The following is a 14834-nucleotide window of genomic DNA, read 5'->3' on the forward strand; positions in this document are numbered from 1 at the left end:
CCTCTGATGTCTCTCCAAACATGGTAGAAACAAAAGCCAAGCCATAGACACATCACTGCCCTGGAGGAAGGAGTCACAGAGCTGCTTTCTCTTGTGTTAGAAAGACCTTTATGTGTCTGCAGGCTATGAGGTGTTCTGACCACTGCACCGACCCACTGATAGATTCTGGCTAATTAAATCCAGTTGTGGATCTGGTTTGGATGTTCGTGTTGGAAAATGCCTGGGTGACTCAGGGGAGGAGGAGTGCATATGGGGGACCCTGCAGAGGAGAGGGTTGTTGGTATGTGGGTGCTGCTTTGCCCCAGCTGCTCTCCTGGGAGCCACTACACTTTTGTACCATTTCAGTGAAGTACTGTGTGTCTGCAGAACTCCCACCAATTACCTTCACTGGGATCAGTGCATCTCTCTTAGGAGTGGTGTCACAATACTCAGCATTATTTGCAAGTGAAGGCCCCAATTAGCTGAGCACCCCCCAGTTGTTTTGATCTGAGCACGACTTGCCTGAAGGCTGGAGTTGCTGATTTTATTACCTCAGAACATATATTAGAGAGGACAGCAAAGCTGGATATTTACTTTTCTCTGGCTTGGGAAATTCAATTAATTCCATCTAATCAGAGCACAAGTGAGTGCTCCAAATGCAGAGGCATTTGGGATATTGCTGTAATGAATTGTCTTCTGTTTTCTAAGCATGTAATGCCATCCAGCAGAGCAGGCTCTGAGGGAAATACAATCTCATTTTCAGGAAAGTTATCTGCTTAGGGTCCCATTCTGGGCAAGAGTGGGACTTAGCCCGTTACCCTTCAGACAAGCTCGTACAGCCACTTCCCCCTTTATTCTGTTACCTCACAAATGTCCTTCAGGTGTTTGATGTAGTCTCTCTCTGTGCTTATGATCTCGTTGATGACGTTGGTCCTCATTTGGTCTTTGGTGGACTGGCCCATCCCGAAGCGGCGGGAATCGTCCTCTTTGCCCCCCTCCACCTTCAGGGGATAATCCTCCATGGGCTCATCCTGGTTCACTCGCAGCTGTGACAGACACACAAGATGTTCCCTGTTTGTGGTTCGAAACACAGCTCATCCAAGGAGTTTGGGACAGCCGGCTGAATGGCAGACAAGGCTGGCTCTGCATTAGGTGTGAAGAGGCTGCACCTGCATATTGCCTGTAGGGATATTTTCCCCCTGGGAAAACTAAGGCCAGATAGTCCCTTTGGGGAGGGCACTTTCAATCCACATGGCAGCTGCTCCCACTGGGTGATTTGGGTGGTTTTAAACAATCATCACTCGTGGACAGAAGTCACGGGAATTATATGTAGTCTTCCAGGAAGAATACATAAAAAATCAGGACAAAAATAGTTTATAAAGTGATATTTCTTAGATATACGAGGGAGTACTTAGGGAGGGAGAGGGAAACTAGTAAATGGCTGGGGTTTGATCTAGTTTATCGTTCTCATACTACCAATAACAGATCGCGTCTCAGTCTCTGCTGCCCCAGGAGTATTTAAAGAGAGTTCGCTGTTCATATAAAATATAAAAGCAGATAAAGCTGCCGGTGGGCACACATTGTGGCAAGGACCGGCACTCCACTGCAGGGCTGTGGGACTCAGGGTCCCTTCCCGGTGCCCATCAGATGGCAGCACAGCACGGGCAGAGCAACAGCACTGCAGCCACACAGCCTGTTTAGTCAACCGCAAAGGGCCCGAGTTAAAGCAGGCAAATATTGCTGCAGTTCACTCGGGAGCTTTCTCGTTTGCAGCGCTCTTGTAGCTCTCAAAGTGCCCCCGGGAATATTTTGTACGTGACTCAAATGATCAATCTCAGCACAGAGATACCTGAGATATGAAGTAGAAACACGCATAACTATTGGAATTTTTAGTACAATGACACAAAATTGCCTTAAACTTTTAATGTAGCTTCTTCTACACACAATTACTTACCACTCCATACAAATACATCTGCATAAAAAAACAGTTCACACCCCCTCCCTTGTCAACATAGGCACAGATTATTTACTCACTCTTTACAGCTGTTGAAGCTCTCAAGGTGAGCAATCCCGGTTTCCCTTCATTGTGAGCAGAACAACGTGGAAAGTCTTAAACTGAGCCCTTGGCCTGAAACTTGTGTGGAGTAACTGAGAGAGCTGCAGACTGACCCAAACCCCCGGACAGACCAGCCCTCCCTGCACGGAGTTTGAGACCCAGCGCTAATTAGCAGGAAATCTACGCCCTGATGCTTGAATAAGTGTTGTAATTACAAAGAATTTGTTACTCTGCATCCCTAACGGCTGGTACTAGTCCCCTTTCCCCGAGGATATCATCGCAGGCTTTGCCAGCCAGGACGATTCAATTTATCAGTAAAAGTTAAAAAAAGACCCGTGTTTTGACTGGGGGAAAAAAACAAACAAACCAAAACAACAAAAAAAAAAACCAACCCAACAAACCAGTGCTGTCCCCACCAGTGCTGAGAGTGGTCCTGGTAATTGCAAAAAGCATTTCACCATTTGTAATAATTATCCAGCTGACACCATCTCCTGCAACCTATAACAAAGCACTTCAAAACTTTTATAGCACTATCTGCCCTACTTCTCCAAGGACACCAGATCACCTCGTGTCACCTCCTTTCACGCTTCACCTGGTTTTGGGTCACTTGTGATCTCAAGTGACCTGGATAAAGAGCTAAAGGGCTGCGAATCTCTGCCCTTAAGCACTCATTGCCTTTGCCGTACTGAGGAGCTGCCCTGGGGTGGTGAAGGCGGTCAGGCACAGGCACCCACACCCACAGTCACAGCCCGGAGAAGGGAATAAAAGCCTTTCTCCTCACAGCAGGGAAGGGTGGCACAGCAGTTACCACACCCCTGGTTCCCCCCCAGTTGCCCTTAGAGTTCAGATGTGTTTCAGAAGCTGTGCTGGAAATTAACCCTGCCGTGTGCAGCTGGGACTGCCTGCTCTGGGCTGCACAGCTATGGCTGCGTGGCCTTTGTAGCTGGCACCAAGGGAGAGCCTTGACCCCAAAGCTCTGAATGCCTCATATTGCCCCATATCAGTCGTCTCACATGACCTCCAAGACATTTTTTGTGGTTTCTTCTCCATGTTTAAGTGCCTGGAATACAGTGCTGTGTGACAGCCTGATGGGCTGAGAGCAGGTGCATGTGTGTCAGGTGTCTACAAATGTGGCATTGCATTGGCCCCAGCACCAGCTGGAGAAAGCTGAATTTGGTGCCATGCTCATCCACGCTGTCTGAGTGGACACTGCACTGAAGACCTCTGCCAGCTGCATCTGGGATTCCTTTAGGAGAGTGTTGCTCACTCGTGGCAGGGAATGCCACGTGCTTGGGCACAAACTAAGCAATATACAAACGGGTAAGCAGGAGCCCAGGCTGCAGCCAACCCACAGGGCAGCTCCCCAGCTGGCACAGCTCAGCTTAGCTCCAGTCTGCAGCTGAACCACCCTTGCCCCGAGTTACTTATGCTAAGGGAGTTACACACTGGAGGCAGCTCAGCCAAGAGGGCACAAAGTGGCCACGTGTAGAGGAACAATAACATGTTGAAGCAACTGTCTCTAGCAGTGAAAGTGCTGAGGTGTCACCACACAACATTAAACATGGAGAAAAACAAAAAAGACTTTGATGCTAATGGAGAGACACAAAGAGAGATGAAGCTCTTACCCGAACAAAGCTGGCTGGAAACCAGCCCTCACTGTCCAGGATCCTGCCCCACCACCACTCCTTGTTGGTGGCATCCATCACTTCAATGACGTCGCCGGCCTTGAATCCCAGCTCCTGGTCGTCCATGGTGACGTGGTCCCAGAGGGCCTCTGCATACACCACGCTGCCATCGCTGATGAGCTGTGGGCACAGCAAGTCAAACCATCAGGCCCTGCAGGAAAGCAGCACCGTGTGCCCAGTGGCTGCAGCTCTGGCACCATCAGCCACCTGCTGGTAACTGTGCACTCCCCAAGAGCAACGTGAAAAGGAGTTGAGGCTTGTCTGGCAGTTGCTTTGGCTGACCCCATTCTCAACAGCATTTGTTCAGAATCACTTGGACACAGTAAAAACATAACCATAAAAAACATAAATTTGATGCTCTGGAATTTCATACAGGTGACTTTGCCTCAACCAGCAAATGAGGCTCAGTGGTACCTTGTTTGTGGAAGGATGCCCTGGTGCTGCCAGTGCAGCTCTGATTTTGAAAGCCTTGGAATAAAACCCTGAGCACCAATATTTAGAGACACACTTCAGAGCAGAAAGCATTCTGAGGCCTCAGAGCTACTCCAGGATGGATAGAGCCTGAAGTCTTTCAGGTGGTAAACTTAGCAGTGAAGGTGTTTAAAATATGTCTCCTGGAGAGTATAAGCAATTATACTGAGGAATAACAGTTATTTATTTACTACATGCCCCACTCCAGGAAAAACAGGACCCCAAACACTAAACAAAACCAAACCAAAACCAACCCCCACACGGCTATTAGCTGTGTCTGAGGCCATTCACACCTCAGCTCTGGTGTAGCCAAGGTACAGTGCTGCATTTGTGGGCTGGTCATGCTGGCCACTACAGCAGGAGTGCCTGTGTGTCAGGAGACTGACCTGATGTACAGACTTCTTGGGGCCTGAGACTGACTGAACACCAAGGATTTCCCTGAGAAGGCAGAGTATACACTGGAGTTCCTGCTAAAAGGTTTTGGCCACTAAGAAGTGGCAGAAAAGCCCTTTTTTAATCCAGAAAAATGGTGCAATGATGAATAGGAGGAAGACAGTCCATGAGGCACAAGGGAGAAAGAGGAAAGCTGTACAACCCCCAATGTCTCTGGTCTATCTCCCAGCACCAAGCAGTGTCACCACAGCTCATAAAGCACGGGCCATCCACACACCTTGGGCTGCTCAGTCACCCATAGTTATCTGCTGCTCTGGGTTACTGGTTGTGGCTGTCCACAAAGGAGAGAGAGAGAGATGCACGTTGTAAAAGAGCGTCAGGATAATCGTGCACTGAGTAAATCAGAAGAGAGTTAACGAGGCATTTGAAAGAAAATTCAAATGCAGTCTGCCTTTGGATGGCCAATGGCCCTGCACTGAACCAGAAACAGCTTAATGCAGTCTTTCTATTTTGACTAAAATAACGGGATGATGGGGAAGGAGAGGGTGAGAGGTTCCCACTTATCTACACAGCCAGTGTATAGCTAGAGCTAAATGGGGCACAGTGGAGTGACATCATGTATTTCTCTGTGGAGGCAGAGGATGGAGGTCCACGTGGCAGCAAAAACACGGGGGTTATTCATGTGTTAGAAACAACAGAAGTGCCTGAGAGTGGTCATGTTAAAACTTAGAGCTTCTCCCCACAAAAATGTGTCGGGATCAGTCCAACTGAAGCACGTCTACACCAAGGCACACAGAATGGGCAACAAACCGGAGGAGCTGGAAGACATTGTGTAGCAGGAAAACTGGGATACAGCTGCCATCACAGATCCCTGGTGGTATGACTCACAACTGGAGTGCTGCTGTGGATGGCCATAAATCCTTCAGAAGGGACAGGCATGGCAGGAGAGGTGGGGCAGGAGCCCTGTATGTGAGGGAGTGTTTGACAGTCAAGAGCTTGTGAGTATTCCTGCTGTCTCAAGAGGGGCAGGACTGAGGGAACTGCCTAAAGTTGTGTCAGGGGAGGTTTAAGCTGGATATTAGAAAAAGGTTCTTCCTCCAGAGGGTGATCAAGCACTGAACAGGCTCCCCAGGGCAGTGGGCACAGCATCAAGGCTGACAGAGCTCAAGAAGAGTTTGGACAATGATCTCAGGCACAGGATGAGCCTCTTGAGGATAGTCTTGTGCAGGGCCAGGAGTTGGACTCAATGATCCCTGCAGATCCCTTCCAACTCAGGATATTCTGTGATTTTATGAATATATTTATCCATGATCTGGATGAAGGGACTCAGTGCACCCTCAGTAATTTCAAGGTTTTAGCTTTTTAACATAAAGCCATAATAACTAGAGTAGAGAAGACTGTAGATGTAAAAGTGTGTATTTTTCCAAACTGGGCTATCAGAGTTCAGCTCCAGAGCAGCAGCTGGGCTGTGGGTGACAGTGGGTGTTGGCTACCCCCAGAAAAGAGCTCTGCTGCTGCTTGAAGAATCTGCCTGTCCAGCCCATCCATTTGCTTTAGAGTCCAGCTGCAGTGAGCAGGGCCTGTGCTGACCCCAGGCTGAGCCCGGCTCCCCCGGGGCAGGAAGGGCAGTGACAGCACTTGGCCACCCCTATGGAGGGAGCTGATTAAATACAGAGTGCTGGGCAGTCACCTGCACTTAGGTAAGCCCTACCACCAGGCCCTGCTGCAGCTGCTGCCATGCCATGCTGAGTTACACATCCCCATGGGTAAGGGGTGGCTGTTGCTCAAGAAATGGGCATCAGCCAATAAACCTTTGGGAAAGGGGCATTCACCAGGCTTTTCAACATACAAGCTGTGACCAGCACATAGAGAACATGGCTCTTTCTGAGACAAAATACCTTTGCTGTGTGCTTAGATCATACTCTGGATCAGTGCTCCAAGTATGATGTGGCAGCTGGCACACATGCCAGGCCATGACCAGACTCAGTGGACTTCCTCTAGCATTTTGGTGATCACACAGGCAGAGCACTGATGATGTGAAGGCATTAATACCTCACAGTACCAAGCTGTCACATCTTGGTATCTTGATGAGAAGACAGGAGACCAAGCCTGACGTAGCATTAACAGCATATAGGGCTGATACGCTCGGCTCAAAAGGAGCAGAGCCACATGGTTCTACTCAGAGCCCCTGAAAGCCATGGGGCTGACTGGAGAATCTCAGGTGGCATTTTAATCCATACATTAATCTCACTGTCTTAAATTTTCTCTATTCAACAACAGCCATACTGTGGATATGATTTTTAAAATATAGAAAGTCACAACTACACAATCACCAGTCTGGCAGAAGAGGCACAGGTAAGACACCATAGTGTCAGACAGTTCTTGTGCAAAGGAGTAAATAAAATACACCTGTAATACAGGCCAGGATTTGTTTAACTGACACCAAACACCATGTTTTCAGGGAGGAATGGTCCACGTGGAACAAAGCAGGAAATAAAGAGCAAAAAAATATTTCATCTGTGCCTGGGACTGTCTCAGTTAATTTAGCACAGCAGCACTTGACACATCTCCACGTGTTCAGGGTGACAGGCTCTGCCTGGTCCCTCCCTGCCCTGCTCCTGTCTGTGCCTGCACGTGGGGATGGGCAGAGCAGCCCAGACGTGAGCAGAGCTCATGTTTCTGTCAGCCCCCAATCCAGGCTGTACCTTGTACTATTATTTTCCAGCTGGACAGAGCCTGTAGCAGCTCCCTCTCCCAGGGTCGTGCTGCTACTGAGGGAAAAGGGTTGGGACTCTCCCTGTCCTAGGAAGGATAAAACATCAGCAGATAAAAGATTTTCTGCAAAATGTGTTAGTATGGCACAATCAACCAGCCATACTGCAAGAGCTGCCTAGCTTCCAGAGGAGCACGTATTCCAGGGAATGCTCACCACTGCCAAGCTCCTCAGCACCACTCACCACAGGTTTTGATCTTTGCAATTAAAGCAAGGTTTGAAAGGCAATTATTAATTTCCATATGAAACAATATTTATGTTCTGGCTTCGTAACATCAAGGACAACTCAGTACATGTTCTTGAAGAGCCCCAAACCAGTGTCTAGAAGAGGAACATTAGAAGATGAAGAATGCAGACCAGCCACCCCACAGCTGCTTTAGCTCCTGCACCTGGCAGGGGGGGAAATAAACAGAAATCAGCTCTTTTTCTTTATTTATAACATTTAAGTTTGCAGACAACAGAATTTGCAACTCAAAGGCATCACCAACGGTTTGAAAATCGATGGCAGCTCTGCCAGTGCCCTGGAATTCTGTGCATTCCCAGCTGCTTTCCCCACTGCCTGTGCAGCCCCAGCCTCCTGCTCCTCACAAACAGACCTGTGCTGAGGGCAGGGGCTGGTGGAGGTGCTGGGCCAGGTTCTGCCACAGGCAGATGGAAGGGCAGGATTGAGGCATTTCCCCTCCACGCAATGTCTGCACAGAGGCTGCCAAGGAGGAGACACAGCCAGGGCTCTTGCACGTAGCTGCCCCAAATTAAGTCCACGACATGTGGGCAGACAGATCTGGCATGTCAATGCCCACATCTAAGGGCTTGTTTGCAATGCAGCTACTCAGTCCCTGTCTGTCTCAGGCTGGACACCTTGACATAATTACTTTGTATGTCCTGGTCTTACTCTGACAGGAGCTCCAGGCAATATTAGCAGAGATAAAAGATCTTAACAACTTACAGAAGGGGTGATGAAGATGCCTTTAGGAAATATATCTTTGAGCTACTCATTTCTATTTGAATAAAATTTAAATAACCTCCTCTTGACAATGCTCAGTACACTGGATCGTACAGAGCTAAAAAATAAACCCAGGAGCATCAAAAGAGCCAGGAAAAGGGGAGTTCAGGAAGAAGGTTCCAATAAAATGGCATTTATTTTTCAGCTCTGTGACCCTAAAACAGACATGTTCCACAGAGAGCACCTGAACCCAAGCCCTTCCTGGTGAGTTAAAATGGTTGCCATGAAGCTTGTGTTCCTTGCTTGACCCACCCAGAACTTGTGTGTTGCAGACCAAAGCTGAACTGGGTCAGCACAGCAAACATTTAAACCCTGCAGCAGTTCTGACCCCAGAGGCAAAGCCCCATGCCCAGCTCCAGTTCCTTCTCCAGTCCCTCTGCTTCCAGAGCTTCTCTGCCTCTCAGGCAAAGTGCAGCAGAGCAGTTACACGCTTGCCCCAAAGAAGTGCTTCACTCACACAAATAGTTATTTTCTCTGAAAGTGAGCAGAAGCCAGCTGGCCTCTGCATTGAACTGAAGCCATGGGACAGTTTTCAAATTGTCCTGACAGCTTGGTCTTGCTTCCTCTCAAAACTTTTAGCTTCACTGCCTAATGACGGACAACAGAGATTAAATTTATCTCGTAGAGCTTCTGTCGTCTGAGCAGCAGGCACTGAGTCTGAACGAGTTATCTTGGTTGTCTTTTCAGAGCATCTCCCCTTTGTGGGGAGAGACAGGCACCCCAGGGAGGGTTCATCTTCAGCATCTATCTTAGCATGATGAGTTAACCAAGACCCTGGAGTTCCTGCCTCCCTCCACTGCCAGGCAGGAATTTGGGCTAGCTGTGCTAGACTAGACTTGCTGCCTGGCTCCAGGGTGCCAGAACCACTGACACAACTCTGCAGCCACTGCAAACTCTTCACTGCTCCTTGCTGCTCCTCTGCCTACACGTTTCAGGGTAACAGAGCCCTCCCTGCCAGTGTGACAGTGGGCACGTGTCCCCACGTGGGCAGGGGGTCAGAAGCACAGACCCACACACTGTGCCCCCACTCAAGCCGTGCCCTCGGCAGTTGTTGCCCTTGTGCCCACAGTGTCAGCTGCGTATTTTTCGGCACAGATTTTTCCAGACTGATTAAAGATAGTGGAGGACTCTCAGGCATTTACCAAACACTGCAGATCTCCATTCAACATATTTTAATTTGACAATGACCCTCCTTAGCAAATCTGAGATGTCAGTCAATGAAGATCTTAATCCAGCTAAGTGTGCTACACTGATACTCCACAGGGCTGCTTTTTTAGTCAGTGCCTGTAGTTAGACTCCTCATGTGACATCTAGTACAGCTGCCTCCATTTACCAAACACTCAAAATTTGTCATAACATTTATTTGGTAAGAACTATTTTCCACAAAACCATTCTGACTGGCATTAATTACATTATTCCCTTTTATTTATATCGTCTGAGTCCCAGTTCCCCCTCAGAAGTGGCTTTAACAGATGGGAGGAGGAGGAGGGTCCCCTGCAGCAGGCAAGGAGAAGCTTTGAAAGCTCCCTTTATTGAGTGCTCCAGGAGGAGGGAAGCAGCCCCTGTGGAAGGTGGAGGAGGCAGAGCTGTGCCTGCTTTATCGAGACCTGCATGTGAAGAGCACGGTGTGAGGGAGCCTTGCCAGGTGCACGTCCATCTGAGTCCCATCCAATGGGATTCTTCAAACTCCAGAGTGATGTAAGTTCTCAGTTCCTCACCAAAGATGTGGGAGGTCATTGTTAAAATGCAAAACAAAACAAATTAAAATTGATATTGCCCATTTTACTTTTGCCTGAAATAGCCAGGAAAGTTCTTACAGAAGAGTGGGGACTGTTACCTGTGGCTGAGGAGGACACCTAATCCCTCTGGAGCCTGTCAGTGCCCTCAGTACTCCAACCATCACTCTCCCATGATCTGTATAATAAGAGAACGTGCTAACTTGAGGAACTAACATCCTTAAGTTTTGGCATAAGGAAACAAGAAGAGCAAAGCCCTTCTCAAACCTCTCAGTACTCTTGGTATTTGATAGCTGCATGTTGCACATGCAGTAAGTAAAGCTGTAAAGCAGCTTCCACTTTGACCTGTCATACAAGTTTCCAGAGGGCACTTGTTTAAACTTCTTTAATACCTTTATTTTCTGCTAAAAATGAAATATATTCTCTCTCTTTCTAAACAGTGAGTGGCAGGGTGACAAAATGACCAATGAAATGTATGCTGACAAGCAATAGCTAACACAGGTGACTGACTAAATGAGCTGCTCCTCAGGAATGTCTCTGTAGACCCATTTAAGAAAACATTGGCCTTCTCCATCAGGGTCAGAAAGTCCAAATGTCAGGAATGACTCAGAAAGGCAGAGGAGAACTAGGCAAGGCACAAAGAGCATCACAAATCAAACACAGGAATGGTTTCTAGGCCAGTACAAACTGAACAGACCTTGAAGCTGCAACAGAGACAGGTGGATGGAGGGTGGCCATGAGCTGAGGGCTTACAGAGAGGTTATTCCTAATGCAAGGCCACTGGATGCCCAGGGAAATTGCTGGGCAAGAGGTTTGGTATAAAGGCAGTACCTCTTCCCTATAGTGCCTAATTAAGCTGTGCCACAGGGAGCCCTGCAGCCAAACACAGAGGTGATTTAAAAAGAGATAATGCAAATTTATGTCCTTCAAGGCCATTTAAACACATCCTCTCTGGATACAGCCCATCAAGGTCCTTAAACACACCTGGGAAGGCACACAAGGGAAAGAGCCAGGCCATACTTGCCTCTGCTCCAGAGAAGGGAGTACACAAGTGTTTCTGGCTGGGCCTACAGACCTGGCCTTTGGACATTAGGGTAGTAAAAAACACAAAAGGAAAGAAATGTTGACGACTCGCATTACCCACAAATATTTCTCAAAAACTGTGAGCTCTGAAAATGTCAACCTGCAGGCACAGATACACCCTGTGAGGTACAGCAGCACTCTAGTTCAGGTGGAAAGTTAGCAATTGCCAACAGTAATTACAGGGACATTAGAATGTCCTGTGGGGTAGGGCTGTCATCCTCCTGGCTGGGACTCCTCAGCACATCCACATGGCTTCGACAACAGCTCTCACACACTCCATCCTCCCCCCACAATGCTCACACACCTGGAGGAGCCACTCATCCCTAACACATGGAGGGCTGACTCCTGACTTCCTTTTTTTTAACCCCTAAAAAAGAAAGGTGAAAGTTTACCCAGGGAAACCTGGCTGTTCACACACTGCCTGGGAGAAAGAGGCTCTGAACACAGGTCACAGGAGTGGGTATGTGCCTCATCCTCTCCCAGAACATTCAGAAAGACCTTTACAACCAAGAGCTCAAAGGACCTCAAAACCTCCTTAAAAGCAGAGAACTTAAGTCATTCCAAAGCTCTAAATCAGCTTAAACAGCTTAAACTCAACTAAGGCCCTACAGTGTTTTAAGCATTTTAAACCCATCTAAAGCCTTAAAGTGGCTTAAGGAGCTCGAAATACTCTAAGGTTTAAAAGTGGTTTAAGAATCTCTAACTTTTGGCTCAGCCTCTCCTCATACCTCTCCCAGCTGTGGCACTCCAGGCTAAGGCAGCATCCGAGTGCCAGAGTCCCATTTACCCCAAACAGCCCAGATGCAGCTGTAACAGTACCTGGAAATTGTCCACATACTCTTCTCCTACTTTCTTTGGTTACAAAGAGTGGAAAGGAGAGAGGCCCAGGGTTGAACTCTCAGGTTGGAACAAGCCTCTGACCCAGGGCTCTCACATCTACAGTTTGTAGTTTCTGGTTCCAGGTTGGCTGGAGATGAAAACCACATCAGATTGCCTGACTCTCCTCTTCACCTCACCAAGAGTTCTGAACTCTACAGTCACTGCAGAGGATGAAGCAAATCTGGTTAACACATTTTTGCATTTTCTGATGCCCTAATTTTAACTGTACAGCCTGGGAATGGAAACAGCCCAGGATGTTTCTGTGTGGTTTTTCTCACATTTAAGAGTGATTGATGTTCCATCCCTTTTGCACTACCATTTCTCAGACACCCAGATAGAATCTGTTTTGTTCAGAAAAATATTTTTAATGCTACGTTACATAATTCTGTGTCATTTATGCTTTCCCCATTCTCCTCTTGCTGCTGCTGCAGCATCACCCCTCCTCTCTGTACTCCCACCAGCACATCCCCTTGGGACATTTCCCATCTTCTTCCCTCTCTGCAGGACAGCTCCTGATTCCACTGCCTCTCCCATGACTTAATTTTGTGATTTTTCCTTTCTATCTCCTTTTTTGCTTTCTTTTTCACTATTATTTCTTTGGGTAAATGAGAATTATACTCTACAGATCCTTCAGGACAATGTATCCAAACCAGTTCAGCTGCAGCTCATATGACACAGGCTTTTACTGAGGATAAATGCTGGATCCTGACTCCTTGCAGAAGGAAAGGAAAGGAAAAGGAACCGCGCAGGTCCCAGAGCTCTCTGCCCACTGATGACTCTTGCTATGGCCTTCTGCCAAAAGATACAGCAAGTTATAGAATCAGTTATAACTTGAAGGCAAATTAATCTAAATTTGGTTTACAACTAAGGTTAAAGAAAATATTTTAAAGCAGATACAAACTGCATTGCTAGCAAACCCCTCTGAATCATCAGAAGGGCTCACAGTGGGCAGTAAGCCAGAAACACAGCACATGGCTTTGCTTTTCATGTGTGTGCAGGATTTCATTTTAATGGAACACCCTGAAATGATTTTTATTGTTCTTAACTCCTGTGAAAACATCTCCCTTGGATTAAACTGTGCCAAAGTCTGAGCATCATTGGCAGACCTTCTGGGCCAACACAGATTGTTTATTAATTTCCATGACGTGGCTCAAAGATGGTCCCTCTGCCTCAGCAGAACCACACATAGTTTACTATCCACTTCTTTTCTTCACTTCCTTCTGGAAGAAAAACCCTGCAGGGTTTTGGCGACCCAAAACTTATGATTTCCATCCCCCTCTCCCCTTTCTGGTGATCTCTTTCCCAGTGCACACACACTGGGTTAGATCCTTTGTTCACTGAACCAAGAATTGCTGTCTATCCTATTCTTTGAAAATGGGGCAGAGGAAAATCTGAGTAACAAAGAAGAAGAGAAGAACAAAAAAAGCTGATAATATCTCACTGTTAGGCAAAAGAGGCTGCCTAAGCCTTTGGTTTTGGTTAGTATCTGTAAATATAAAAATGAGTCATTTCTTTTGTAGTCGCTGCAGACGGTTCTTCAAGCTTATGTACACTCATGAGAAAAAGCCAGTAAAATTTTCCTGCTGCCATGTTCTGTGCTATGTAAAGAAGACTGGTTCAGGAAGCACCAGGTTCCTGGGATCTTCTGAGACCCTGTACTATTATGCTTTTAAATACATCCACTTTATTCATTTGTCTCACATCCACAACACCTGGATGAAGAGCCTCAATGGCCTAAAGAAAGGTAAGGCCTCAAACCAGAACCACACTTCTGTTTCCAAGACCACATTGCAAACAAACCCTCTGACTATGGAGGACCAAAGCCCCTGCTGCTCTTCCTGCAGGACAAGGCTTCCCTAGTCCAAGCAGGAGAAGATCACACATCCCCTGTTGTGCACAGGTTCTCATTTCAGTCACCCTGATGCCCTGCACAGCCCTCCCACAGTGGCCATGGGCTTTTCAGTAGAAAAGCTGTTCTGCAGAGGCAGCTCAGTGCAGAGCATGTTCTGGTAGGTCAGGCGGCGACGGGATACTGCCATTCCCAACACTCCTCTCTTGGCACCCAGTGCAAATCTCACCACATAATAAGATAATGCTCACTGTAACAAGTCTTGACTCCTGGGCACTACAGGTGGGAACCAGGATGCTAAAAATACTAAGTCATGACTCCTTTGGAGTCTGTCTTTTCTTAATCTCCTGCTGGAACTATTTCATTTGCTGAGGTGAGGAAAGCTGTGTTAGGCTTGCTGAGAGATCCTGGTGTGGCTCTTTGGATTCACACATGATCCCTATACACAGTGTTTGTATTTCCACATAAAGTCTGCCACAACTCTGCAGAAACTCAACATGCCATGACTGGATAAGATCATAGTTCAAAACAACCACAAGCAATCAAACCCCACTCTACTGTGCTGTTCAGAGCCACATTACCACAAAGGCTACAGACACTGGGACTAAAATAACACTCATGTACTGCCCCTGCACAGTGGCCACTACGAATCAGCACATCTTAGCAGAAGACAACAAGCTAATTCCATGCTTGTGTTGATATCCCTAATGGATGCAATGCTGAAGAAGCACAGGATTTCTAAGTGTGGATGCTGTGGGGGGTTGCTCCATGCCCTGGGTCACCTTGACCTTGTCCAGCAGCCTGTTCTGGATAGGAACTGCTGCTGGAAGGACAGAGGGGGCTTAAGGCAGCCCTTGTTCCCCCAGGTAGTAGTGGCTCTACGTCTCTGCCACCAAGGGACAGCAGAGATTGAGATGCCTAAAGTGA

The 14834-nt window shown here is 47.5% G+C and overlaps 1 protein-coding gene across 1 annotated transcript in view; it reads right to left on the reverse strand.

Moving 5' to 3' along the window:
- ARHGEF4 (Rho guanine nucleotide exchange factor 4) overlaps window positions 1-14834 on the reverse strand; it is a 100303-nt gene that overhangs the window by 8274 nt on the left and 77195 nt on the right. The window contains 2 exon segments of the mRNA XM_071567023.1: window positions 843-1025; window positions 3661-3840. Of these exon segments, the coding sequence (XP_071423124.1) occupies window positions 843-1025; window positions 3661-3840 (363 nt within the window).

This window comes from Pithys albifrons, chromosome 11 (genome assembly GCF_047495875.1).
Source record: "Pithys albifrons albifrons isolate INPA30051 chromosome 11, PitAlb_v1, whole genome shotgun sequence".
NCBI classification, from domain to species: Eukaryota; Metazoa; Chordata; class Aves; order Passeriformes; family Thamnophilidae; genus Pithys; species Pithys albifrons.